At 48.7% G+C, this 27,205-nt stretch overlaps 2 protein-coding genes across 7 annotated transcripts in view; one reads left to right on the forward strand and one right to left on the reverse strand.

The window, feature by feature from the left end:
• EBF4 (EBF family member 4) overlaps positions 1-11,125 on the forward strand; it is a 108,907-nt gene extending 97,782 nt beyond the window's left edge. For 2 of the 4 annotated variants that reach the window (XM_069072177.1, XM_069072185.1), the window contains 2 exons: positions 6,686-6,883; positions 9,768-11,125. In XM_069072177.1, the coding sequence (XP_068928278.1) occupies positions 6,686-6,883; positions 9,768-9,799 (230 nt within the window). In that variant the 3' untranslated portion in view covers positions 9,800-11,125. Of the gene's footprint in view, positions 1-6,685; positions 6,884-9,320; positions 9,748-9,767 lie in introns of those variants that run through there. The other 2 variants (XM_069072193.1, XM_069072203.1) reach the window with 2 other exon arrangements.
• A 3,698-nt stretch (positions 11,126-14,823) lies between these two features.
• LOC138149202 (N-acetyltransferase 8-like) lies at positions 14,824-20,821 on the reverse strand. 3 transcript variants are annotated; one of them, XM_069072217.1, is made up of 4 exons: positions 20,714-20,821; positions 16,427-16,626; positions 15,479-16,217; positions 14,824-15,231 (listed from the first exon to the last, which is right to left on the reverse strand). In XM_069072217.1, the coding sequence occupies exons 3-4, from the start codon at positions 16,201-16,203 to the stop codon at positions 15,219-15,221; spliced, it is 738 nt and encodes a 245-aa protein (XP_068928318.1). In that variant the 5' UTR covers positions 16,204-16,217; positions 16,427-16,626; positions 20,714-20,821; the 3' UTR covers positions 14,824-15,218. The 3 variants fall into 3 exon arrangements, with proteins under 3 accessions (XP_068928318.1, XP_068928327.1, XP_068928335.1); XM_069072226.1 differs by lacking the exon at positions 20,714-20,821 and adding an exon at positions 20,544-20,687; XM_069072234.1 differs by having other exon boundaries at positions 14,824-16,217.
• Between the last annotated feature and the right edge of the window lie 6,384 nt (positions 20,822-27,205).

A 27,205-nucleotide genomic window follows, 5' to 3' on the forward strand; every position in this document is an offset into this window, starting at 1 on the left:
AATCCTACACTCTTCCTCTTCCTCCTTGATACCAAAGCTACCCCTGGCCTGGATCCTGTAACCCTGACCTGGTTTGTTCTCCCTAGTCCTGACTTTTAGTCTCTTCTACCAACACTGAGCCCTAACCTCTAACCTTTGACCCCAGTTTTCTACCCTGCTTTGCATATAGTTGATTGCCAAAGGGCTGGGTGAATAATGTTTTCTACTGGGCTACTGAGACCAAAAAGGACAGGGGATAGGGATGGATGAAATGGAAGGAAAATGGATGGAGCCCAGTGGGGAGTGAGAGACCATGAAGGCATGCAATGTGGACAATGGAGAGAATCAGATGGGGACGTAGGCCTTAGAACAATTTTCTGTTGAATCTGACTGGGAAAAGCATAGCCATAGGGAGACTTGGGCAGCACTACCCATATCCCTTATGACCAGGAACTGCAGAAGATGGTTCTGAAGAAGGGAAAGAGTTGGGAGAAAGACCCCAATCCCTCAGGTCCCACCAAGTCCAAGGGTAAAAAACTCATTCTGCCCCCAGCTCTTCTTCTTCATTCTGCCCCACCCATCTCAGCCTTAGTGACTCGGCACCAACCAAGCTTATTTAAACCTGTGCTTGACTGTAATCAATCTGGCATAATCCCATTGCTAATGGATTGAGTCTAATGGATTGAGCCTCTACTGTGTGAAAAGCCCTGAATGATGAAAACAAAACAATCAGACAAGTACAGGTGCCTGGCTAGTTGGTCAGTGGTCAATGGGCTTGAACATAGACCCCAGGTTGTGTGCCATCTCAGGCAGATAGCCTGGCACACGCTCTCCTCCCTCCTTGTGATCATCTTCAGTGATTTCATCCAACCCAGAGTGATATTTGAGATGGATGATCCTGGCATCCCTGTAGAGGACTGACTAAACCTGGCATAAGCAGGAGGCAGTGAGACCAATTCAGAAGCTATTGATTTGCAGTGGTCCAGGCACGAAGTAATGGGGCCTGGACAAGGCTGGCGACAAAGGGAAGAGAAATGAAGGGATGGAGGTGTGAAACACTGGAGGAAGGATCAGCGGGTCTTGGTGACTGACTGGATAGAAACAATGGTGAAGCAGGAAGGGTCAAAAAGTCCCGAGATTCTGAAAAGGAAGTTGGTTCTACAGGAATGGGAGAACCTTATGAACAAAATCCTGCCTACGCAGGCTCGAATGATTCCAATAAGGGAGAAAGGTGTGAGGGAGCTGTCTAAATCCATCACTGTGACTGCACAGGGTGGCAATCCAATGAATTCAGATTTTAAAAGGTCCTGAAGTGAACAGATATTGGACTTGGAATCAGAAGACCTATGTTCAAAGCCCACCTCCAACACAATCTGACCTCGGTCAAATCACTTTACCTTTCTGTGACTCATTTTCCACACTGAGAGCTCTTGGCCTATGAAAGATGGCAGGACTGTTGCCAGAAATGAGACAAGCCAAGGCGCTGTCCTGCCAAGGAAAGAGGACAGTGCTTTGGGCCTGTTGAATTACTGGTAATAACAGAGAAATCTTATGGGACAGCTGGATAGAAGAAAATCTAACCCCACCTCCCATTTTAACCACGGATCACTCACCCCAGCCCTAACTTGAATTTCACCTAATACTGATGGTAATTTCACCCTCATCTGATTCTAAGGGAAGAAGGGGAAGGGGAACAAGTGTTTATTTTGGAGCCAACTATGACCAAGAAGGATGGACTTGTTGGTGAAACGGAAACCAGTGTAACCTTTGGAGAGAGTGACCACATTGTGTTTGTGATAGTTAAGGAGAAAAACGTTGTTCTTAGGCCAATCTAACCAAAGGCTTTAGAAGGGATTATATTATAGGGAGGAATAAGAAGCATCTCAGGCCCCAAGATTCTGAAAAAGAAATCAGCTCTAGAGGAATAGGAGGGCCTTATAAACAATAAAATCCTGCCTATACAAGCTTGAATGATTCCAATAAGGGAAAAAGGTGTGAGGGAGCTGCCTAAATCCATCACTGTGACTGCACAGGGTGGTAACCCAATGAATTCAGATTTTAAAATGTCCTGAAGTGAACACAGCACTGGACTTGGAATCAGGAAGACCTACATTCAAATTCTGCCTCCAACACAATCTGACCTCAGTCAAATCACTTAACCTTTCTGTGATTCAGTTTCCTCATCTTTAGAAAGAAGGGGCTAAATTTTATGTTCTCTTCCATCTATGATCTGATATGATAAAATAGAATTAAGGCTTCAAAGCCAAGGAGGAAGGTGAAAGAGTCATGGTCTTGTGAGAACAGCTCCATGAAAATCTAAAGGCTGGAATAAGTGGAGATTTGGGGGAGCAAAAATGCTACAGGGAACATGTTTTAAAGCAGCTATGGATGAACAATGAAAACATAGCCCTAGAAAACGGGGTGAAGACAGATGAGAGAAAAGAGAAGAGAGAATTACTTCACTCTGATTTTACTTCTGCATTCCCTGCCAAGGAGAATGATTTTTCAGAACATAAAGGATAGGAAAAAAGTAGTTCAAAGAGAAATGAAATCCAGATAATCGAGGAAATAGTGAGGCTGTACCTCTCTACCCTCAACTTGTTCAATTCCCCAGCATGAATTATAATAATCAGGTCTGTAAGGTACTTCATGGGATCTCTTTGATCATATGTGGTGATATCAGTACAGGGAAATGTTGGTAAATGTTTAACAGGCTCTCTTGGAGGGAAATGTGCCACTGCACACACTCTTTTAAATTGAATCTGTATTGTTAATATTTTCTGCCATTGTTTTTTAGTTGTGTCTAGATGACTTTGTGACCCTGTTTGGGGTTTTCTTGGCAGAGATACTGGAGTGGTTTGCCATTTCCTTCTCCAGCTCATTTTACAAATGAGGAAACTGAGGCAAGTGGGGTTAAGTGACTTGCCCAGGGTCACACAGCTAGTAAGTATCTGAGGCCAGATTTGAACTCAGGAAGATGAGTCTTCCTGACTCCAGGACTCTATCCCCTCTGCCACCTAGCTGCCCAAGATACTGTCATTTCAAAAATATTTGAAAGACCACAACTGGAGAAGGGCAAAAATAGTCTGATATTTTTTAAAAAGGGGAAAAGTTGAGTCCCATAAACCATGAGCTGGTGACCCAGCAGATGATTCTTAGTAAAATTTGTACTAGAATGGCATATTATCTTTGTTGAATAATTCATAAATTATTCATGAAAAGGGCAGCTCTGATCTGACAAGTCAGCATGGATTTGTTAAGAAGAAATCCTGGCCAACTAAAGTCGTTATCTTCTTTGACTAGACCAGTGTATTTGGAGGATGTTGTAGATAACAATTTACCTAGATTTTAGTATTTGACAGTTTCTCAAGATAACTTTGTGGACCGGGTTAGAGAAATGCAAAATTGTACAGATTAATAACTGGCTAAATCTAGAGTTTGGATAAATGAATTGCTATTAAGCTGGAGGGAAGTCACTAGTGCTGTGCCTCAGGACTCCTTTTCTGTTTTAATTTTCATCAGTGACTTAGAGGAAGGTGTGAGTAACCTGTTCTTTCAAGTTTTCAGATAGCTTGCAGCTGAAAGGGAGAGTTACCTCATTGGGTAACTTAATTAGGATCCAGAAAGGGTTGGCTGAATATGAGAAAATGAAGTTTAATTGGGATAACTGTAAAATCTTGCACTTAGGGTTCACAAAATCATCTGTCCAAATACAGCATTCAATTCACCAATCATTTATTAAGTGCCTATTATATACAAGGAGCAGCACTATGAAATGGTATCTGCCCTAGATGACTATATATATTCTTCTGGGGGAAAGGGAGGGAATATACCAAGCAGTCCATATGTGGTTCTCTAGGTCCTTAAGTGTGGCCTTTGGATTGAATCCAAATTTTACAGAACAGATGTGTAAAATTTGGGTTTAGTCAAAGGGCCACACTTAAGGACCTAGGAAGCCACATGTGGCCTTGAGGCCACAGGCTCCCCACCCCTGCAATATACCATGTACTTAGATAAGAAAGAAGATGGTAATTTGAGATCTCAGAAATCACCAACAACTGGAGACTGGGAAAGCTTCAAAGAAAAGGTGGTATGTCTTCTTGAAGAAGAGACAGAGGGGAGGAAGGAATATCTTCCAGTGACGGGAGATGGTCTGTGTGAACACAGAGGCAGAAGATGACATATCAGATATTTGGGGGAAATTAGCATTCCGGTGCGGTTAGAACACTGAGTGCACAAAGAGGAGTACAATGAGATGAGGTTGGAGCCTAATTGTACAGTAAATTAAATGCTGAGGGGGTTGGATTTTTTCATAGAGGCAGGAGGGAGCAGTTGAAGATTTTGTTTTTTAGCAGAGGATGGGCAGGAATGAAGGAAGCAGCATTTATTAAGTAAGCTCTTGGGATACAAATCCAAAAGCGGAGACAGTCCTGCTCTCAGAGAGCTGACAATCTAAGGAGGAGGGAACAACTGTTTATAAAGGAGTGGTAGCCAGGGAGCTCTATTTTGGTTTGGAGAGTTACAGGATAGTGAGTGGACCAGAATGGTGTAACTGGAATGCCCTTTCTAGTAGCATCACAAGTTTTTTTTTTTTTTTAAAGCAATCGGGGTTAAGTAACTTGCTCAAGGTTACACGGCCAGGTGTGGTGCTGAGTATCTGAGCCCGGATTTGATCCAGGTCATCCTGACACTGGAGCTGGTGCTCTTACTCGCTGAGCCACCTGGCTGCCCCTAAGCAATTGGGGTTAAGTAACTTGCTCAAGGTTACACGGCCAGGTGTTTCTGGGTGGGTGCTAAGTGTCTGAGCCCGGGATTCGATCTCCAGGTCTTCTCAACACTGGAGCCGGTGCTCTTACTCGCTGTGCTACCTGGCCGCCCCAGCATCACTGGTTTTAATTATGATTCCAGAACTGGAAAGAGGTGGTGGTGGCGAAACTGCCTATAACATAGGGTGACAGCTAGAGCCACTTGGATAAAGAGGGCCTCGTCAATCAGGGTATTGCCATATCTATGCCTCAGGAAGATTATTTAGGCAGTTGTCTGGAGCTTGGAGTGGAGAGGAGACTGGAAGCAGGGAGACCTATTGGATTTTTCCAATAGTCTCAGATTAGATTAGAAGAGAGTCTGATGGATGGTGGCCATGGGAGTGGAGAGTGAGGAATGAGTCAGGTATGATTCCAAGGTTACAAACCTTGTAACAGAGAAGAAGGAAGCAAAAACACTGAAGTTTGGAGGATGGGAAGGGTGTGTGTGTGTGTGTGTGTGTGTGTGTGTGTGTGTGTGTGTGTGTGTGTGATGGGCTCTGTTTGCACAGGTTGAGTTGGAGTTGCAGGCAGACCTTCCAGGTGGAGACGTCTAGCACACAGTTGGCTGAAGGGGAAAAGTTTGGTTAAACAGCAGTTAGAGTGAAAAAGCCCGGGGGACTTGAGTGTGTCAGCAGAGGGATGCTGCAGCCTGTGAAGCAGATAGGATTGCCTAGAGAGAAGGAGAATCCAGGATGAGAGAGGCAAGAGAGTGGCCACGAGGCAGCCCCGGGGGCTTCTGGGACACCATGCCCAGCTCTGGGTGTGTCGCCTTTGGAGAAGGACATAGATAAAGCAAAGAATGTGCAGAGGAGCCCTCAGGATGGGGAGGGATCTGAGGGCCTTGTCTGAAGATCAAGGGAAGGAATCAGCTGTATTTAGCATGAAGAAAAGGCTGTGAGAGAGGTTGGAGTGCTGCCTTCAGATATCTGCAGGGCTGTCCTCTGGGAAAGGGCCTGGACATGTTCTGGTTAGCTCTAGAGGGGCAGAACTGGAATGATGGGGGAGAGGTCATCTAGAGGGGAAGATTTCTGTGGACTCTAAGGGAGAATGGCCTAGAAATTACAGTTGTTCTGAGAGAAGCCTGCCTTGGGATGCAGTGACCAAAAGCAGGGGCTGGCTGAGGTGACTTGAGGGCTCTTGGAACGCTCAGCTTTCATGATTCTTCCCTGACTCTTGACTCTGCCAACCTAACCTCTGATGTTGTGAGCTGCTCAGAATCCTGTTAGTGCCTAAGCCCAACAACGACCCTGTCTGGTGCCACCTTCTGATCATTCCTTCACCCCAAGCTTCTCTCTTTTTTAAAGCCAATGTTCACACGGGCCAGATTCCTGATCCTGATTCCAACCCTGACCTCACCCTGAGCCCAAGACCCTAGGAAAGCATCCTGTTCTGGCTTAGCCCCCTTCCTGGGAAGGCTTCAGCTGCTGCAGACCTCACCAGTCTGGAGCACTCTTGTGTCCCTCTGGATTCAGGCCTATCTATGATATTGCAGTCCCTCAGCAGGGCGAGGTTCCTGCAGCCTCACCCCAAGCTGCTCTTGTCAAGAAATAAAGGCCAAATCACTAATCCCACCATGTGCCCTGCAGTTGTTAGAGGAGCCTGACTGCTGAGATTATCAGCTGGGCCTAAGGAGGAAAGCAGGGTTCTTCCAGGCCCCGCCAGGCTCTAGAAAGTTCATTTCATTCAAGAGTGCTCAGCTCTCCCCCTGCCTCAGCCTAGGCCAGAAGCCAGAGCGGTGCAGAGCTTTCCTCCCCTCTCCCCACCCCAGGCAGGGCTACCTCAGAGGGGAGGGTGGCCGCAGCAGCAAGGGCCCAGCAGATCCCCGCCCTGGACACTCTCTATAGTGCTGTTTCCCTGTTGTTTCTCCTGCGTCACTCCTGTTCCCTACCCCTACCCCGGAGTCATGCCCTCCAGCCCTCCCCTGGCTGCAGCTTCCTCCATCTCCCTTCCGGCCGCTGCCCCCACCACCAGCGTCTTCTCCTTCTCGCCGGTCAACATGATCTCTGCCGTCAAGCAGAAGAGCGCCTTCGCCCCTGTGGTGCGCCCGCCTGGTTCCCCGCCCCCTGCCTGCACCAGCACTAATGGCAGTGCCCTGCAAGGTGAGTCAGCTACCACTCCACCAGAAAGGTATCCATGGTGGAGAAAGAGCTGAGCTAGCTGAGGGTGTTGACTGGCAGTTCTCAACTGAAAAAGGCCTTGGCCTTGGCAGTGACCAGCTCACAAGGGTGGGTCCAGGGTCCTCCTAACCCTCTGGGCAGTGGCATGAAAATGTGGCCTCCAGCTGACTGCTACTAGGAAAGTCGTCAGGGACTGGGGTCCTACCTCCCCCACCTTCTCTCTCCAAAGCATGTTCTTGCACCACCAAGCAGGTAGGGGTAGAATGCCTATAAATGATAGTGGAATGAAATAATGAATGCACGTTGACCCGCTGGTTGGGTCCTTATTGACTCTTGCAGCTTCTCAGAGTTGACAGATGGCCATTGTGAAGGCCAGCTCCCAGGGCCTAGGGGGAAGGAGGTGCTCTGCTTGGGTTATCTATGGCCAGGGCTGAGCACGATCCAGAAAACAGCCCTACATCCTAGCTAGAGAAGACCTTGGATCATACGCCGGTTGAGCCTGGTCTTGGTAGGATGAAGACCTGGAAAGGGCAACCTTAGCTGTGATGACCTTTGAGTGACCATCGTGGGTGCACTGGGGCATCATCAGAACAAACTAATAACAGGGTTAGGCAAGCACCTCAAGAGTGGGGTCCCCTCCCTAGTGGTCTGGGTGTGAGAGAATAATGCCAGCTCACACCACCCTTCTCATGTGGATAGCCTTTATACTTTTCAAAGCGCTTTCCCAGACATGAGTTCCGTTTAAGCCTCGCGAGCCCTTGGTGATGGGTCAGCTCCAACCTCCTCCCCAGGAAGCAGCAGGGGTGGGGCAGTGGAAAGGGACTTGGAGCAGAAGCCTTGGCTTTATATCTCATCTCTGACACTGTGGCTGGGTTCAAGTTCTCTCATTTCATTCATTCTCAGCTGGACTAACCATCGGAGATAAGACCTACCTCACAGGGTTGTTGTGAGGAAAGCGCTTTGTAAACCTTAAAGCAGTATAGAAATGGGGGTGATTACTAATATAAAGTGATGGGCTGTGAAGACAAAGGGGGAAACAGATGTGATTCAGCATCTGGATTCCACCCACAATCTTGAAACATCTGGCACTTGTGTAACTGTGGGGGAGTGAGGCTCGAGGCTGATTAGAAGGGGAGTCCTTGTCATCTGCTGTCAGCCTGGGACTGGGCCCCCCCCGGGGGCTCGGTTCTGGACCCCGAGCCATTGATGCATGTTCACAATGATGGGACCCAGGCGAAGGATCAGAGAATCTGTTCATCAGATCCCCAGATGACAGTGAGCTGAGGAGGCAGGGGCAGAAACAATTCAATTCAACAAACATTTAGGAATGTTTGCAAAAGGCCCTGCCTACCATAGACCATGAGGAGGTTTCCCAGTGCCTGGAGAATGTCAGAGAGAAGCTGGCTCAGAACTGGGATGAAGGTTCCAGAGTTCAGAGTGCACATGGGTGGAAAGGCCTGAGGTTGAGCTGTGGGGTCAGAGACGGCCCACAGGAGTGCAGCAGGGCCAAAGGAACAGGGGGATTAAAAAGAAAATCAGGAAGTCTTCCTTGGCCTCTACCACAGACCCTGTGTCTGACTGTTATCTTCACATGAAAGATGTGAAGAGAGTGCAGAGGCCAGAAGGGATGAGCAGAAATGTTAAATACTTCACTGAACAGGACCCGAGGAGATCCTAGTAGAACAGGCTGGGTCTCAGTATTTCTGACTGTTTACTCTACCTCAGGGTAAATGAGAAGAGGTTTTCTTAGACACACGAACGACTTTCCTTGTGTAAGGATGAGCAGAAGTTGTAGCATATGTGAGGCTGAGAGTTTTGAATGCTAGGCTTCTCGCCCTTGGTTACCTTGGGGGTAGGGTGGGGGTGTTCTATGGCCCTTGGTCTGCTCTGTTGCTTTCCCCACCAGATATAAGATCACCCTCACCAGACCCCTTCAAGCCCAGTTGGGTGGTTCCCAGCCTGGGAATGCCCTCAGCCTGAGTGAGCCAGGCCTCTCCATGCCAGGGGTGGGGAGGACCCAGAGAAAACCCTACAATGAACCTGTTCGTGAACCCAGGGGCCCTGATGGTGAGGCCAGGTGGCCTGTGGGAAAAACACCTCCAGGGCTCCTGGAAGGTCTCCCTGCCCTGGCTACTGTCTGTCCCCACCTTGGTCCTGACTGGTTTCATTCCCAGTGATGGCAGGACAGTGAACTTTGGGGGAGGGAGGGACAGGAATCATGGTGGGAGTGGGAGGGACAGCTTCTAGCTGCTGCTCCCTCTGGCCACTTATCTTGCCCTTCTCCATCTCTCCTTCCTGCCTTTCCCTTTCCCTCCCTCCTGGATCCCTGCTGTGACTCCCTGCTTCTCTCCCTGCCCACCGGTGCTTCACTCCTCTGTCCTCTGCTTGCCCCCCTCCATCCTCCTCCTTCTGGACACAGACCCAGCTTTTGAGGACTCGGACAAGTTCCATTCCCCCCCTGGGGCCCTACAGGGACTGGCCTACTCCTAAGCACAGTATGTGTCCTGCGGCCCAGCCTGGAGGGCCCCCCTCTGTCTCCGTCTCTGTTGCTGTCCCTGTCTCTGTTCTCTCCTCTGTCCTTGGAGCCTGGCACTGTCTTCCAGGGATTGTCGGTTGTGAGGCACCCCCTCCAAAGATTGAGGACTGGCCGGGGTGGGGGCAGGGGCTAAGGTTCTCTTGTGCTATCCCCCAATGTCCTGGCCATTGAGCCAGCCTCAGTGTCCTGCCCGTCCCCTCCCCTCTCTCCCAGCTGGAACTGAGCCAAGAACACAGAGTGGATGAGATGTTCGGGGAGGTGAGGAGGGGGGAGGAGTGGAGCTACAGGAGGACCCCTTGCTTTCTTGGACTTTCCTCTCCCTCTCCCTAGCCATGTCTGGACTCCTCATCCCCCCCATGTGAGGCCTGCACAAAGACAACCACGTAGCCATTGGATACAGATCCTGGGGACAAGCAGGCTGGCCTGGGATGAGCTGCAGAGGACTTCCTGATGGCAGTGGGAGAGATGCCACCTCCCGTGCTTTGGGACCCTGGGCCCTATCCTTCCACAACCCTCTCTCTTCTCCCCTCCACTCTCAGGACTGGCCACAGGAGGCTTCTCTCTTCACAGCACCATTTTAACGTGGGTGTATGTTACTGTATGTATGTGGGTGTGTGTACATATGTACATATGTATGTGTGTGTGTGTGTGGTTCTAGGGGGGACTGATCCTCCCAATCCTTTTCCCATTATAAGCTTGGGGTGGGAGGGGGGTCCTGGAGATGGGTTGGGGTGGGGCAGGGGTTCGGGTGAAAGGTCCTGCCCTCTAGAATGCTCAGGGAAGATGATCTGGTGTCTATGGAGCACTGCCTTCCACTCCCTGGGAGGATTCACTACCCTGCCCTTGCCCGATGCCTCCAACATGTCTGGCCTAGCTTCTCCTGGGGAGGGGGTCATGTGCAGAAAAACCCCAGGTTTTTCTGGCTCTGCCTGCCCACTTCTGGTTGGGAGGTAAAGACTTGGGGAAGGGATTGGGCCAAGAACCACAGGAGATAGGGGGAGGTACTGGGGTAGAAATGACAGGTCAGGGGAAGGTGGGGGTGGGGAGGGTAATGGGTGAAGACCCCAGCTCCCCCACAGGGCTCAGCTTTGAGGCAGGAGTAGGAGCATTATTGTAGGACCAATCTGTCTGACTCCATTTCCCGGGCCTGTGGCCCAGCAAGCATCCTCCTTCTGGCTTGCCCCTCAAGGCCACCCCCACTTCACGCACAAAGCTGGCTTCCTGGCTTCTCCCATCAGGGACAAAGTCAAGGTTCCAGATTCTTCCTCCTGAGTTCTGGGAAAGGCCACCAGCAACTCTAGGACATTTGTCCCTTTAGGCCCATGGAACAAGCTCCTAGGAAATGTGGGGCAACCCACCCAATTCTGAACCTATGCCCTTTTCTTACCTCCCCCGTCCCCATCCTTGAGACTCCCAGAGTACATCCCCTTGTAGCGGTCTCTGGCTTCCAGCCTGGAGGTCTGCCTTCTTCCCCTTCCCTGCCTCCCCTGGGGCTGCTCCCATTGTCTCTGTCTTGGACTGTCTCTTCTCCTGGTGGCCCTTCCTTCTCTCCAGCCCACCCCTCATCTCTCAAGGGCCTGTCCTGCCCTCCCCCTTTCCCTGGCTGGCAGCCCAGAGTCTGGCTTTGGTCATTTGGTCCTGGAGGGGGTTTGGGAGAAACGAAACAATAAATGGAGATGCTGATGCCCCTTCTGCCTCCAGTTCATGCCTTCCATACATCATGGGCCCCCCGAGACAAACACCTGGACTTGGTCCCTGTTTCTTTTGTTGGCCATTTCTTGGCCCTTCCCCACAGCTCTACCAAAGCCAGGAGGCTTTGGGTTGGGGATGGAAGGCCTCATTTCCCTCAGGGTTCTTGGCTGTTTTGTTTTTTGTTTTTTAACATCTATGCATCTCTGCTGACTTCTGGGTAATTGAAGATCCAGAGATTTCTTTGCTGCCATTTCTTCTGGCTCAGACTGGGTTCCCTCCCCTGTGTGGAGCAAGCTTCTACAAAGTGCTCAGCCAGGCAGGGAGGCTAGGGCGGCAGATGGAGCCTTGGGGAGATGAAGGCCATTTGTAATCACAGAAGAGGTCTGCAGGGCCCGAGCACATTCCTCAACCCCTTCAAGGCTGGGGCAGCTGGGACATCTGGGCAAAGGCCTCAAGGACCACACTTTTATCTGCTGTTATCCCCCCTTTTTCTTTCTTACCCCATAAACAATTACCTGTGCAAGTGGGGTGACAGGATATGGTTCCAGATTCCCAACAGTAAGGTGAAAGGCAAAGAAATGATCAGTTGGTAAATATTTTACAGCATGCTGCCAGTACAAGGAGCTGGCTTTGAATTGAACTTAGTGTATTTTATAAAGTACTTTCAGGTTTACAAAGCACTTTACACAAACTATCTCTGGATTCTCCTACCAATCCTGGGACACAGGTACCATTATTATACTCATTTCATTTTTTGTAATTTATTTTAGTTTGCAACATTCACTTCCACAAGCTTTTGAGTGTTAAATCCTTCCCCCCCCACCCCAAGATAGTGTACAATCTGATATGGTCTCTACATAAACATTCATATTAAACATATTTTCACATTAGTCATGTTTTAAAGAAGAATTAGAACCAATGTAATGAACCACATGAAGAAAGAAGAAACAAAATAAAACAAAGAGAGACAGCATTTACTCATTTTAGAAGAAAACTGAATGAGGCAGACCAGTTAAATGATTCACCCAGGGTCACACAGCTGGTAAGTGTCTGAGGCAGGATTTGAACTCAGATCTTCTGGATCCCAAATCTAGCACTGTATTCACAATGCCTCCTGCCAGCATGTCCCCAAGGGGCAAAAGTACAAGGTATCCCAAAAGTCTGAGTGCAGGTGTAAATTAGTTTAGTTTTCTGCCCAAGCTGAGTCAGGAAAAGAAGGGAAACATGGAGGAAGGTCCTTGGCACTACCCAGTGTGACCAAAGAGGGGAAGAGGGAAGGGACTGCACACAACATTGCCCTTAGCCCCAGATTCCTACAAGTGGCCTCAATCACACCAATGGCATGCCAGAGGAGTGGAGGCCATTTTCCTCCACTGTCGCTGGCTCTGGGAGGGGGGGCTCTGCAGTTTGGAGCATACGGCCCATTATGCAAAGCCAACAGTTTGGGGAAACAAACCCTACAGTTTGGGAGCTGCTAGGGAAGGTGAGAGCCAGGGTAGGTCTGCCATCTGTGCTGGGAGAGACCCAGGGAGAGTCAGAGAGAAACAGGGAGAGGAGGAAGGGGCCCAAACTACTGAGACAGGGCTGATGGCCAGGAGCCATCTGAACCCCACTCCACCCCCGACCTGGCATTCTGCCCTCAGAGCAGGGCCTGCTGGCTAGAGTGGCTAGCCATGCCCCCAGACAGGAGAGATCTCGAAGCAGATAAGTACCACTCCTGTTGGAGGGCATGGAGCAGAAAGTACGAAAGAGCTTGGCTAAAGAGGAGAAAGGAGCCCAGCCCCAGGGTCTCAGAATCCAGTCAGCTTCCCAGGGTACCAAGTCTTTTTTGAATCAGCTGGATTTTTGCCCTCAACTCCAGGCCTTTCATTTTCTGCCCCTTTCTCAATTTCCCTATTGGCTGAGCCCTCCTCTAGGCCCTCTGCCCCTCTTGGTCCCTGAGCCTGCCTGGCTCAGAGACCCTTCCTACATGGTTCAGCCTACCAATACTGCTGTCTTCCTGGAACCCAAGCAAGGCCACTGCCAATCTTCTATTTCCCCTCCCTCATCACCACATACTCCAGTCCACAAAAAGCATTTTCTAGCGTTTATTTACAAGGAAAAAGAAAATTACAGCTTCAGGAACATAGGAAAAGGCTCCATGCTGAACAGCCTTTTCTAGAGGTCCCAGAAGGGCTGCTCTTCGGTGGTCCAAGTAAGATCAGTCTTCCTATCAAAACACACATGTCAAATTTGGGTCAAGTGCCCTCCCCCTCAGGTCCTAAGGACCTGCCAGATGGGCTTATGGGTCTCCATTTCCTACACTACCTCCCATGACTATCACAATGCTACCACCACACAAACAAGGACAAAAACTGAGTAAACAGAAACAGGCTTACTTCACAGAGACTCCCTCCCTAGCCTGTACTCCCATGTACCTTCTCCTGACCTGGCTTCCCTACAGTTTCCCGGGATCACCCAGGGGCCCAGAGCCAGCTGGACTCAATGCGCACCCCACCCAGTCACTGAAGCCTTGGCCAAGAGCAGACATGGGTCAGGGACAAGGCCAGGAACTCAGAGGCCTACTGGAATTCCAGCCCCCATCCCAGGCCCATAAAGGGACCCTATAAAGGGATCTAAAGGCCAGCTCAATAGAGATCGCCAGGGCTGCCCATGAAGGAAGAGATCCCTATGAACGGGGAAGGCAAGACTCCCTGATTGGCTTGGAGGATGCATAATATTTCTGAATGGATCAAATAGCTAGGTCCATCAGACCAAATCTGGAGAAAGCTTGCAGCCTTCTGGGAGACAAACCTAGGTGCCCATTCTGTCTTGGCTGAGATGGGGAGGGGAGCAGGTGGCCTCTGGGAAGAATCCCTGCCCCAGGGTCAGGCTGCTCAGTGTGGGCTGGGGAATTTGCTTATCTATGATTTACCCCCATCTATTATTCCAGAGTCAGTTCTCTCTAAGAAATAAATCATAGGAAATGCCTAGTTTGCCAGGAGGACCCAGCCACATGAGAGAGAAGGGGAAAAGGGTGGAGAAGTCAGAATCAGGCACCAGGAGATGGCAGCAGCTGGGGATGACAAATGACAACAGTAATGAGCAGAGTGTCTGCTCTGGCACCCCCAGCACCCAGAACAGTGGCTGGCACAGGAGGAGTGCTTGCCGACTGACTTACAAGGCACTCTGGACAAGGTAGGTCTGATTCCCCTTATTCTGACGGAGGCTCAGAGGGGTGAGCTGTCTTATGAAACGTCACAATCCTCAGTCCAACAAAAATCTAAGAGACGCCTCCCATGTGCAGAGCCCCCTCACCACTGTCGGGGTCAAGATGCCCACAATGCACTCTGCTCCAGACTCCACACTCTTTCCAGCGCAGCGGAAGCCCTTGGGAAGCCCAGGAAGTCAGGCAGCCTTCAGGCTGGAGTGGATGAGGCCCACAGATCAGAAGAGCTTAGCAGGGAAAGAAAGCCCTGAGCAATGGTCCTTGGGGTGACCCTAAGGGAGGGTCCAGGTGAAGAGGTTCCACTCTGTGAGACTTAAGGCCTAACGCTGGGTGCTTCACAGGTCCAGGCCTATCAGCTTAGATGGGGCAGGGAGGATGATGTGGGCACACCCAGATCCAATATCTCTAAGAGAAGAGAAGCACCACATGCCCACTTCTGTTTCTAATAATCCTCTGAAAATTCTCCAACAGAGAGAGACAGAGCTGAACAGGGTGGGGAATAATTTTATTTTCTTAGGCCCTGTCCACACCCCAATCCAAGAAGTATTCATTCAATGTCTCTGTGCTAGGTACAGGATCAGCCTGCCTAGCCCCAGTATCTAAGAATTAGGAAAAAGCTGAGAGGGTAACCCCCTTGGTGAGCTGGAATTCTGCCCCATCCCCCCACCCACAAGTGATCATTCAGCCTCAGCCTGGAGCCCCTTAGCAATGCTCTCCCAAGGCAGCCCATTCCACCAGGGGGCAGCTCTGCTAGATTCTTTCAGCCAAACCTCATATGGCCTGGTGACCAGCCCAGTTGCCATGCAGATGACTGGAAGCCCTTTATGTCCTCTTTCAGAAGCCACATGGAGCAGATGCCCCCTCCAGCTCCCTTCGGTTTCTCAGCTCAGGCCCCTGAAAGTTGTTCCCAGGAAACCCATCTGAGTCTGAACCTTACCCATCACCACCTCCTGCCCCTACAAGCATCCTCCCACCTCACAGCTCCAGTGCCCACCCACCGCAGGCTCACCAACCATGTCTCTAGGCTGCTGAGTTGCCATAAGGACCCCCATCCCTAGCAGCCACAGTACAGAGGCTTCTCTGGGCTGGCAGATGGGGGCGGATGGAGGCTCAGTCCCCTGGCTGACAAGCAGAAGCTTACTCCTCATTCGCTGGGCTGTGTGCTTCTGTGTTGTTGCCAGTCAGGGCATAGCAGTAGCGAGTGACAGGGAGGTCAGCCAGGAATCCACTAAGTGTAGGCTGTAGGCATGCAGGGCCTGGATGGAAGCCAAGGCTGGAGAAGAGCCTCTGGGCAGGCCTATGGAGCATATGTGTGTCCAGCACCACAAGCCGGCAGCCAGGGTAGCCGTGGGCAAAGGCCAGCACAGCCTGGCACAGGGCCCTGCCCACCCCGTGACCCCGATGCTCTTGGCTCACAGCCAGAGACCTCAGCTCCAACTCCCCATCTCCACTTTTCCCAATCCCTGACAAACCCACCATGCCCACCACATTGCCATCTGTGTCCTCAGCCACCCAGAATCTAATGTCTGTGGTCCCTGGAGCCCCCAGACCAAGGCTCATGTTTTGGTGGGAATACAGAGCCCAAACATGGGCCAATGCGGGGCGTCCAACAGCCAGGAGCAGCGCCAGGACCAGTAAGGGCAACAAGAGGGAGTGGGAGGAGGCTGCCAGAAGTGCAAAGCCACATCCTAGTAGCAGCAGGAACCATGGCCGCCACAGCATCCGGGCTCCAAGGGCTGAACCGAGTTCTGCTGCCACCACCGCCAAGAGCTCACGAAGGGCAGCCTCATCCCCTGGGGCCATGGGCCGCACCTGCACCTGAAGATGCCCATCGCCATCAGCCAGGTCTGTGGCCCTGGCCTCCATCCCTCCGTCCAGGCCTGCAGGGGTGAGAGGGACCAGAAGAGGGCTAGGTAGTGTTATACCCAGAGGTCCCCAAGGTTCACCATACCCCAAAATCAGGGCACTGGGTTCGAGTCCCAGCTTCCCTTTCAGACTAGCAATAGGAAGCTAAGGGGCCTGCTGCAGGGCAAACACACTGTAGGACTCAGGAGGTCTCATGTCTCTGGTGAGATTGATAAACTTTTACCTGTTCCTGTTTCGAATGAAATGTCCCCTTCTTTTTTTCATTCATGGGAGTGTGGAAGGGGGCTGAGTAAGGCCAAGATGAGGACAGATGAGGCTGGAGCACCCTCTGAAATCAAGCAGTCCTGATGGCATGAAGAAGGCGGCTCTAGACAAGATAATGACTTCCAGGCCAGCAATCAGGGTCCTCCCTCCATGCAGAGACTAGAGTTAGATAGTATGAGTCAGGAAATCAGGAGGGCCAATCTGGCCTGGGCAGCACCTCCCGCCTCCCCTCTGGACTGCCTACAACCTCTCATCTGGGCCACTGGAACAGATCTTCCACACAGCTGCCAACATCTGCTTCCCCACCCCCAAACCTTCAGGAGCAACCCCTGCCCCCTTCAGCCTGGCACTGAACCCTCCTAGAGTTGGTTAGGCCCTCTGGTCAGCTTTATTTCAGGATCCCACTGTCTGGGCAGACACATAGCTCCCCACAGCCAACACCCCACCTGCTTATATCAGGGTCCAGACTGTTCTTCGGAGCTCAGCTCCGGCCCCTTCCTTGGTTTTCTCCATGACTTCCCCCCTCAACTGTTAGTGCGTCCTCTCCCACATCCTATGTCTTTATTTGTAAACAGGAGGACAAGGACGGTTCCATTTGGGTTTCTGTATCCCAAGCACTAGTGGTCCCTCAATAGCTATTGAATGAACTGGGGATTTACTTCTGAAATAACATCCCCTTTTCTCTCACGAATAATACTGATAGAAAAACAGAGACTTGGTATTTTACATGCATTATGATGCAAGGGAAAGACTCCGACCTTGAGGTCAGAAGGTCTGGGTTTGAAAGTGAACTCTGCCACTTACTGTCTGTGTGATCCTGGATAAATCACAACTTCCATAGCCTCCCTCATATGCAAAAAGAGAGAGCTAGCCCAGAGGACCCCCAACATTTCCTCCATCTCTTCATCTCTCAGCTTCCAACCTAGTCTGAATAAGCCCAGAAAAGGAGGCTGAGCCCAGAGAGAGGAGGGGGGCAGTTCTCCCCAGGGTGCCTGAGGCTATCTACTTCAGGAGCTTGGCCCACCAATTAACCCCCCTCATCAGTCTCTCCCCAGGTAGTGCTTCCTTCCCTTCTGCCTAGAAACACCTGCAGGTCTTCCTTACCCTAAAACCAAACAAAACAACCAAACTAAAACAAATCCTTCCTTTGACCTTCAAGCTATCCTCATCAATGCTCATTTATTATTAGCCAGAAACTGCTAAGCACTGGGCATATAAGAAAAATAAGAAACAATCCTTTCCCTCAAGGAGCTCACATTCTAACTTATAAAACATGCGAATCAGACGACACAAGAGAAAGGCCCAGGATATGGAAGGAACCTAGTCTGTGGGGATACCCAGAAAGGAAGGAAGCTGGAGCTTCTCCAAGTCAGAGGCTGAGTGAGGCAGCATTCCAGGGATAGGGAACAGTCAGTGCAAAGCCCCAGAGTCAGGAAATGAAGGGTCATACATATGTGAGGAGCAAGGAGGCTGATCAAGTACACTGAGGGGAACAGAATGGAAAGGAAGGGGCCAGATTGGGAAGAGCTGAACAAAGGACTTTTTATTGGATCCTGGAGGCAAAAGAGGCCAGTGGAGCTTAGTGAGTGGGGGTGTTATGGAAAGGAGGGGTGACATGGTGAGATGTGTGATTCAAGAAAATCACTTTGGTAGCTGAGTGGAAAATGGATTAGAGTGGAGAGAGATTTGGGGCACAAAAACCAATTAGAAGCTATTGGCCGGGGTCAAACTGAAATTGAAACAGGCCACTAACCCAGGCTTGCAGAACAGGCAGCTGGCCAAAGGATTTCAGGTGGTCCAAGAAAAATGTAGGATTGCCATTGCACACTTTCCTGTTTGTCACAAGACTCCAGCAACCAACCATCGTAAGTCTGTCTCTCCTCACCTAACCTAACTGTGGCCCAAAGAAATTTAGCCTATTTTAATTTTGGCCCCTACCTACTACCAAGTTGTAAAAGTCTGCACTAAACCACACATAAGGGTCCCTGTGGCCTTGAGATTGCTTTAATTTTAAAATATGTTATCCATATTTTATTGTCTTTGTATTTATTTTGTTAAACATTTTCTGATTATGTTTTAATTGGATTTGGGTGGTGGTACTCACAAGGGCTGTCCACATGTCTGACATCTCTGGTTTAGGCAAGAGGGCCTAAGCTAGAGGGGCAGCTGTGTTTATGAAGAGAAGGGGACATTTTCTAGAGGTGTGGTAGAGAAAGAAATGCTGGGATCTGGCAAGTGATTGGATATGTAGGGTGAAGAAGAAAGAAGAGCTGAGCAGGATACCAAACACGGGTGCCCAGAAGGATGGTGATGACGTTGAACAGTAATGGAAACTCAGAAGGGGGATGGTTTGGGGGGGATAAATAAGGAGAGAGTTCTGTTTAGGGCTTGTTGAGCTGGAGATGTCTGCAGCTTCAAATGTCCACCAGGCAATCAGTGATGCTAGACTGAAGCTGAGGAGAGAGATCTGGGCCAGAGAGGTGGATCTGGGAATCATCTGCATAACTGATGAGATCACCAAATGAGAGAGTTGAGAGAGAAAAGAGATGAGCGCCCCAGAGAGAGCTTAAAAGAACACACACAGTTAGAGAGTGTGATGTAGATGAAGAAAGTGCAAAAGAGACAAAAAAGCAGTCAGAGAGAATGTGGTCAAAGGCCACATGCTGTATAGTTCCTCTTTTACTGATAAAATCCTAGAAAGTCACCCGGACTTGATACCAACACTTCCCCTCCAGATTGATTTTTTTTGATTAGATAAAAAGAAGCCATTCTTTGTCTCATTTCTTACCTTTGCCTTAATCACTGAATGGGTGTTGCCTCAGTCAAACTGAGACCCAGGAAAGACCTTAGCTTAAAAAGGCCAAGGCATCCCACTACATCCGGGGCCATCTCAATCATTCTGATCTATATCTTGCCATTGGACCCAGGTGGCTCCAGAGGAGAAAGTGAGGCTGGTGACTTTGCACAGTTTTCCCTCACTTAAATCCAATTCTCTTGAAAGTCATGGCATCACCTTCTTGATGTCACGATCCTCTTCAAGAATGAAGGACAAAAAGGGCGGCTAGGTGACAGAGTGAACAGAGTACCAGCTCTGGAATCAGGAGAACCTGAGTTCAAATCTGGCCTCAGACACTTAACACTTAGCAGCTGTGTGACCTTGGGCAAGTCACTAAACCTCAACTGTCCTGCCCTCCCCCCTGCAAAAACAAAAAAATAAAAGAATAACGGACAAATGACAGCTTCCACCTCTAAGGTGGAATTTAAAATCACCAGTGATCTCCTAATCTACAAATTTAATGACCATTTTCTCCTGTCCTCATTCTTAGACATTTATGCAGCATATGACTTTGAAAACTGACTACCCACTCCTCCTAGCCCTAGCCTGTCTTTTCCTTTGGCTTCTGGGGAACCTCCCCCCCAAACAGAGTATTTGGCTCTTTGGCAGAAATCATCCTTGAACCTAGGTATACCCCAAGGTTCAGGCTTCAGTCTTTTTGCCACTGTGGCGGTGGAGGTAAGTGGCAGAGTCCGACACTCGATCCAGGTCTTCCCCTTACTCTTTCTACCATCTCCCCCTGACCTGACTCCATCTCGGACTCTGGGGGGGGAAGCTAAAGCTCCACGTGGGCAGTCCTGGTGACATCCCCGGACTCATCTCACCCCGAACTCCCTTTCTTCTCCCCAAGCCCCGCCTTCCTGACGCTTCCTGCTCTAGGGCTTGCGATAATGGTGTGCCTACAGGATGCCAGCTCCGAGGGCTGGCACTAGTGGTCCCCTGTCCCCCAGGAAGGCGTCTCCAGTGGGCCGCCCCGGGTCTTCGCATCTCACTTTTGGAAGCGCAGGTGACCTGGGGACGTACTTTTCCCCTGACCCCGCCCTTCCTCCCCAGGTGCCTGAAATCCCATCCGATGGCCCCGCCCAGCGGGCTCTTTGCCGGCCCACTCCCTCCTCCCAGCTCCAGCTCCCCTCAAGGACCCGGCCCCGTCCTGGGAGGTCCTGTATGGATGGACAGGACGAGGGAGCTACAGCAGGTTCTGGAGCGGGCTTCCCCTCCCGAGCCCAACCCGTCCGCGCACCTCTCTGCAGAAGGCTGAGGCCCAGGCCCTCGGCGCGTGCTTAGAGATCCGCATAGGGAAGTCAGGGGAGGACCCTCCCTTCACCACCCGGGCCCGATTCTTCCCGATTCTCCCCCACTGCAGGACCCCAGGCCGCGACCCGCCGAGGCCCTGCCAGCCCAGGTGCTCACCTGGCTCTAGCTTCAGGGCTGGGCTCCAACGGCCGCTCCTTCCGGGACCACCCGGCGGGGCTCACGTGATCCACCGCCGCCGGCGCCGCCGGAGACCGCCGATTGGATAGCCCCGAGGGAGGCCCGCCTCCTCTGCGGCCAATAGAGAGAGCAATAGAAAGGGGTGGGGCCGCGCTCTCCCAACCCTCCTGGGCCCCCACGTGGGTGAATGCTGGGAGCCTGTGTTCTCCAAGCGCTCGGCGTTCCCTCCCTGCATCCCAAGCCGAAGCATCCCCTAAGCGTCCAGCTAGATGTGCTCATGGTGTAAAGTTCAGTTGTGAAGGACTCTTCGCGACCCCTGCACCCTAGCATGCCTATGCTGTCCTTAGGGCTTTCTTGGTAAAGATGCTGCAGTGGTTTCGGTGGATTAAGGCAAACGGGGTTAAGTGACTTGCCCAGGGTTACACAGCTAGTATCTGAGGCTGGGTTTTAAATCAGGTCTCGCTGACTTCAGACCCAAGGCTCTATCTCCTGTGCCACCCAGCCTCACCCAAATAATAATAATAGCTAACATTTATACAGTGCTGTGTGCCAGGCAGCGGGCAAAGAACTCTACCGTTATCTCATTTGATCAGTCCCTGGTCTTGCTCCCCTAAAAATCCTGTCCTTCCCCTTCTCTCCTCTCCCCTTTCCTGTCTCCTTTTCTATGTTGTCTCCCCTTCAGATTGAAACCCCCTGAAGGGGGGGGATTGTCTTTATATTAATTGTATCCCCGACCCGTGGCACAGTACATGGAACATAGTAGGTGCTTAATAAATGTTTATTGAATTGGGTTGGGTCCTCACAACAAGTCTGGGAGGTAGGCACTATTATTATCCCCATGTAGAGGAGGAAACCAATTCTGACTGGTTGATTCTGGAGTCACCTAGCACAAATAGACATACTTCTAGGGACAAGGAGCTCACTATCTGTGGAGAGAACTCCTTACTTGAATCGTTCAAGGTTGCATTATGGGGCGCCTTAGAATGTCGTTGTTCATCTTAGAGTGTTACAACTTCAGAGAATTGAAGAGTCTGAGAGCTGAAAGACATCTGAAGTCACCTAATCCAACCATTACTTCAGCACTAACCCCTTCCGTAACATTCAGCTTTCTCTGGAAGAACTCTGAGAAACTCACCACCTCCCTTGAAATCCATTTCACTTTCCTTCTCTCTGACAAATTTCCTCTCACATCAAGCCTAAATCTCACTCTCTTGGAGTGAGCCATCAGCCCTATTTCTGTCTTCTGGGACCAAGCAGAATAAAACTAATCTCTCTTCCATGAGATATTCCCTGGAATATTTGTTACCAAAGAGATCTCTCCTCCAGTTTAAATATCCACTGTTCTTTTCAGATGCTTGATCATATGACACAGGAATCTTGGAGACCATCTAGACCAGCTCCCTCCCTGCTCATTTTACAGAGGAGGAGACCGAGGTCCAAAGAGGTTAGGTGACTTGGCAGATGTTACAGAGGAAGTAACTAGCAGAGACAGGATTCGAACCCAGGTCCTCTGATTCCAAATCCAAGACTCTTTGTACTGTGAGAACATCAACTTGTCTGCCTTCCTCTGGATAATCTCCAGTTTGTCCATGTCCTTCTCTCTCTCTCTCTCTCTCTTTTTTTTTTGAGGGGAGAAGGCAAGGCAGTTGGGGTTAAATGACTTGCCCAAGGTCACACAACAATATCCTTCTCAAAAATGCGCTAGAACTGAACACTAAATTACAGACCAGAATGGAATGGGCGAGAACAATCTCCTCCTTAGTCTTGAACCCTATAAATCTCTTTATGCAGCCTAAGACTGAATAAGCTTTTCCTGCTATCATATCATTCTATCCCGTTGACTCATATAGAGCTTGTAACCCACTAAAACCCCAAAATATTTTTCAGATGAGTGAATATCTAGCCATGTTTCCCCCATCTTGTACTTGTAAAGGTCATCTTTAAAAAAAATTCTACATATAAGACTTTGCATTTATCCCTATTAAATTTCATCTTAGATTCAGCGCAATGTTATAACTTATCAAGGTTTTGTTCTGTTTTAGTTTTGGAATGTGACATCCAGCAAATTAGCTATCTATCCTAGCCTTGTTATCTCAAAATTTAGTAAGCATACCATCTATCCCTGGGTCAAGGTCCATGAAAAAAATGTCGGAGGGCACAAGGTCAGATGGGTCCTTGAGGCACCCCATTAGGGACCTTCTTCTAAGAAGCTGATATGCAACTCTAGCTGGTTCTGATGTACTACTGTTTCATTTTGGGGTGGGAGGAGGGGAGCTGAAGCAGACTGAATGATCATCGAAGTTGCCACAGAGGGAGAAACACTCCGGGACAGAAAACTCTGCATTAGGTTACAGGGGATAGAATTTGTGCATGAGCACATCAGTCTGGGGTTCTCTTTTTCTTGCGTCGTCAGTGATGGATGTCCTGGTTACCAGGCTGGGAATGGGAAGCAAAGAGCTGGGTAGGATTCCTGCTTTCAGTCGTATACAACTCTTCGTGATCTTATTTGGTTTTTTTTGGCAGAGGTACTGGAGTGGTTTACCATATCCTTTTTTCTAGCTCATTTTACAGAAAAGGAAACTGAGGAAGACAGCGTTAAGTGACTTGACCAGGGTCACACAGCTAGTAAGCGTCTGAGCACGGATTTTAACTAAGGGAGACAAGTTGTCTTGACTCCAGACTGGGCGCTCTGTGAACTGTGGTGCCACCTACCTGCCTTTTGGATCAAGAAGGCTAGGTTAAAACAACCCAAGACTGTCAGTGATTTGGATTGTAGGAAGGGACATTAACCAGTACCATGGGGCCAAACTGAGACTGTGGAGCACATGTAAGTGATCCAAGTGTAAGGAAGAAAGAAGGTCCCAGGTACTTGAGGGTGTCAGCTATCTTAAACCTTGGTGGATTAGTGAGCCAAAAGCAGGGCGACCTCTCTTTTTCCATGTTTTCATTGTCTTTTTTTACACTCCATGACCTGAATCTGAAGTCCTAGATGTACATACCTTTTCCTCATTCCCCAAGCTTCGGGTGAATGAGATTCAGGAATCTCATGCCTGAAGATATGGGAACAGAAGTGGAAAGAATTCAGGGAATGGCTAGGAGTGGAAGGCTCCATGTAGAAACACTTAATGTTTTTGATTTCATTTTTTCTACATTTGATAAACAATGTGGGCACAATACGTTCAATACCCATTTCCCTGTGAATGTGGGAGTTTTTCAGATAGAAAGAGAAGGTCCTAGGGAGGTCACATTGATGTCGAAGGTGGATAATTACTGCTGCCTGAGGAAGCAGCACCAAGAGAGTGGAGATTAGAGTTAGAGATGGCGAAGAAAACTGAGTACAAGGAACCTGAGTCCTGGGGAGCAACCAATCAGGGCCCAGAGAGGAGTGATGAGTCTGGACTGGGTAGCCAAAGTAGACAGCTTCCCAAAACCTCATTGACTGGTTTGAAGGTTGGAAGGTGGATTTGCCTCCTGACACCTGACCCAATGGAATATAGGTCCCCAACCTAATTCTTTGAGATTTACCCAAAGCTTAATGGAGGCAATTGAGTTAATGTGTGATTAAATTTATCACACATTGTCTGCAAACATCTTACATTTTAAACTCTAGACCATATGGAAGAAAACCAGAGCCAAGACACTATGGGATGGAGATCCTGAAAAAACCTTTGGGTATTGGTGTTCAATCAACTGTCTTTCATCCTACTGTGATCAGGGGTGTGTGTGTGTGTGTGTGTGTGTGTGTGTGTGTGTGTGTGTGTGTATGGAGTGCATTTGTATTGGGGGAAACTTCCTATACCTGGTCACATTAGCTACCAATCAATACATGAGGCCATATTTTCTCCACTCTTATTAAAGAGTTAGTTAGTAAACATCTCAGAAATGAATCAGTAATCACAAGGATCCAGTATGGCTTCACCAAGAAGAAGTCATGCAGACTAACCTTATTTTCTTTTTTTGATGGAGTTCCTTAACTGATAGGTCAGTGTTATGCTGCAAATATAATTCACATAGATTGTAGCAAAGGATTTCATAAAATTCCTTGTGATAATCTTACAGATAAGATGATGATTCGTGGACTATATAATAGTATAACTACATGACCTTGGAACTGGATGAATGACTGGACCCAAAGAGTTGTCAATGTCATCTTGGAAGGAGGTCTCCAGTGGAGTCTCCCAAATCATTGCACTTTTAGCAAACCAGATGACCCCTTGGGTAGGAGATTCTTAATCAGGTTTAAGTTGGACTAGATGACCACTGAGTTTCCTTTTAACTCTGAAATTCTTTAATTCTATGAAATGTTCTTGATGAAGTCATATAGGCTTTTGTGATCACTGTGTTCTCTTCATAACAACTGCTTCCTTTTCTAAATAGTCACCAGCCATCCCTTTCATAATCTATGCTAGAATTTTCCCAGCAAAGTCAAAGCTCATTGCCCTATAGTTTGCAGACTCTATTCTTTTCTTTTTAAAAAATCATCTGTTTTCCTCTTATAATTGCATAGAACTTCACTAATTATCCATAGCATTTCAAAAATCACTTTTTATGATCACATCTGCTAATTCCTTCTGTACTCCACGGTGTACAGAAGGCAGCGTAAAGAGTACTGGCTCTGTAGTCAGAAGACCTGTTCAAATCCTACCTCTGATGATACCTTTGTGACCTTGAGCAAGTCACTTGATTTTCCTTGGCTTCTGTTTCCTCTGTAAAATGAAGGGTTGGACCAGATGGCCTCTGAGGTCCTTTCCAGCTCTAAATCTGTGATTGGCAAAGATGGATCATCTGGACCAGTGACTTGAACTCATAAAGAGTTCTTTCACCATGTCCCTACTTGTCCTGGGCACCAATGCCATATTAACCCTTTTTATAATCCAAAGATCATTTTTCTTGGCAGAGAAAACAGGCAAAATAAGAATAAATTTGTTCTGTCTTTTCACTCTTATCTGTTCTCATCCCATCCTATTTACCCCCAAGCAACAGCCCTAGCTCTTCTTTGATTCCCATCTTTCCCCCAATATATTTAAAAATACCTTTTACTCCTCATCCTTACTTTTCATCCTCATCCTTATCTCCTGTTGAGCTTTACTTCTCCTGATACCCTTACCCTAACATGTCATAAGTTTATTCATCTACTATTACCTGTTCTTCATTCCACCTTCTGTCTTTTTTAACCTAAATTAGTTGACATGGTCCCAGTACATTTGCAATGGTATCTTTTTTTTAAAGCAATTGGGATTAAGTAACTTGCTCAAGGTTACATAGCCAGCTATTTCTGAGTGTGGTGCTAAGTATCTGAGCCCGGATTTGATCCCCAGGTCATCCCAACACTGGGGCCGGTGCTCTTACTCGCTGTGCTACCTGGCCACCCCGATGCAATGGTATCTTTTGATAGTTTCCACTTTTGTTCCTTATCAGAGAAGATATGAGTGATACAGATATTAGTGAGGCAGTTTGTGTAGTGAGAGAAGGGTTGTCAGAGAGAAGGGAATCAGGCAAGATCTGAGTTCAAATCCCATCTTTGATCATTTGAGTTATGTTGCTATGGGTTTTGATTTACTCATATGTTTAAAAAGGGATAATAATTTCATAGTGTTTATTTGGTAGGGTTCTTGCAAAGATCAAATGAGGTAAAGTATGCAAATCACTTTGCAAACCTCAACATATCATGTTAGTTATTGTTCTCTTTGTGTCTTCTAAATTTTATTCCTGAGAATGAAATTCTCACGATGAGAATTCTTGAGCTGATTTCCCAAAGTAAAATTTTAATCCCTGGGATCCTCTTTATACTTTCTCTGAACCCTTTGAAATTTGTTCTCCTAGAATCAAAGGTTCATGTCAGATGAATGCTTGGGTTTCTACTCTATCACAGATTCTAAGATGGAGTAATTACTTCCCCACAAGGTTCCCATCATCTTCACCTCTGCAACCAATATGAGTGAGAATCAAGTCCAAAATAGAAATTTACACTACAATATTTTAAAAGATGAAGTAATCCACAAATGAAATTAAGAAATTATTAGCATTTCTGTTTTTGGCAGAGAAAGAGAGAGAGGGGGGCTGCTAGGTTGCACAGTGAATAGAGCATCAGCCCTGGAGTCAGGAGGACCTGAGTTCAAATGTGACCTCAAACACTTAACACAAATCCTAGCTGTGTGACCTTGGGCAAGTCACTTAACCCCAATTGCCCTCCAAAAAGCAAAACAAAAAAAGAGAGAGAGAATTAGACAGAGAGGCACAAACAGAAGAGAGACATAGAGAATGAGAATACCATCAAAAAAAATCAAGAATTTATCAGTTGCCCTTCTTTTGAGGGAGAGAGAGACAGAGCGAGACACACAGAGACAGAGACAGAGAAAGAGACAGAGGAGAGGAGAGGAGAAGAAAGGAGAGGAGAGAAGAGGAGGAAAAAGAGGAGGAGGAGGAGGAGGAGGAGGAGGAGGAGGAGAAGGAGGAGAGAGAGAGAGAGAG

This window comes from Petaurus breviceps, unplaced genomic scaffold (assembly GCF_028583685.1).
Source record: "Petaurus breviceps papuanus isolate PSGF00001 unplaced genomic scaffold, PetGlider_PUasm1.0 140, whole genome shotgun sequence".
Lineage (NCBI taxonomy): Eukaryota > Metazoa > Chordata > Mammalia > Diprotodontia > Petauridae > Petaurus > Petaurus breviceps.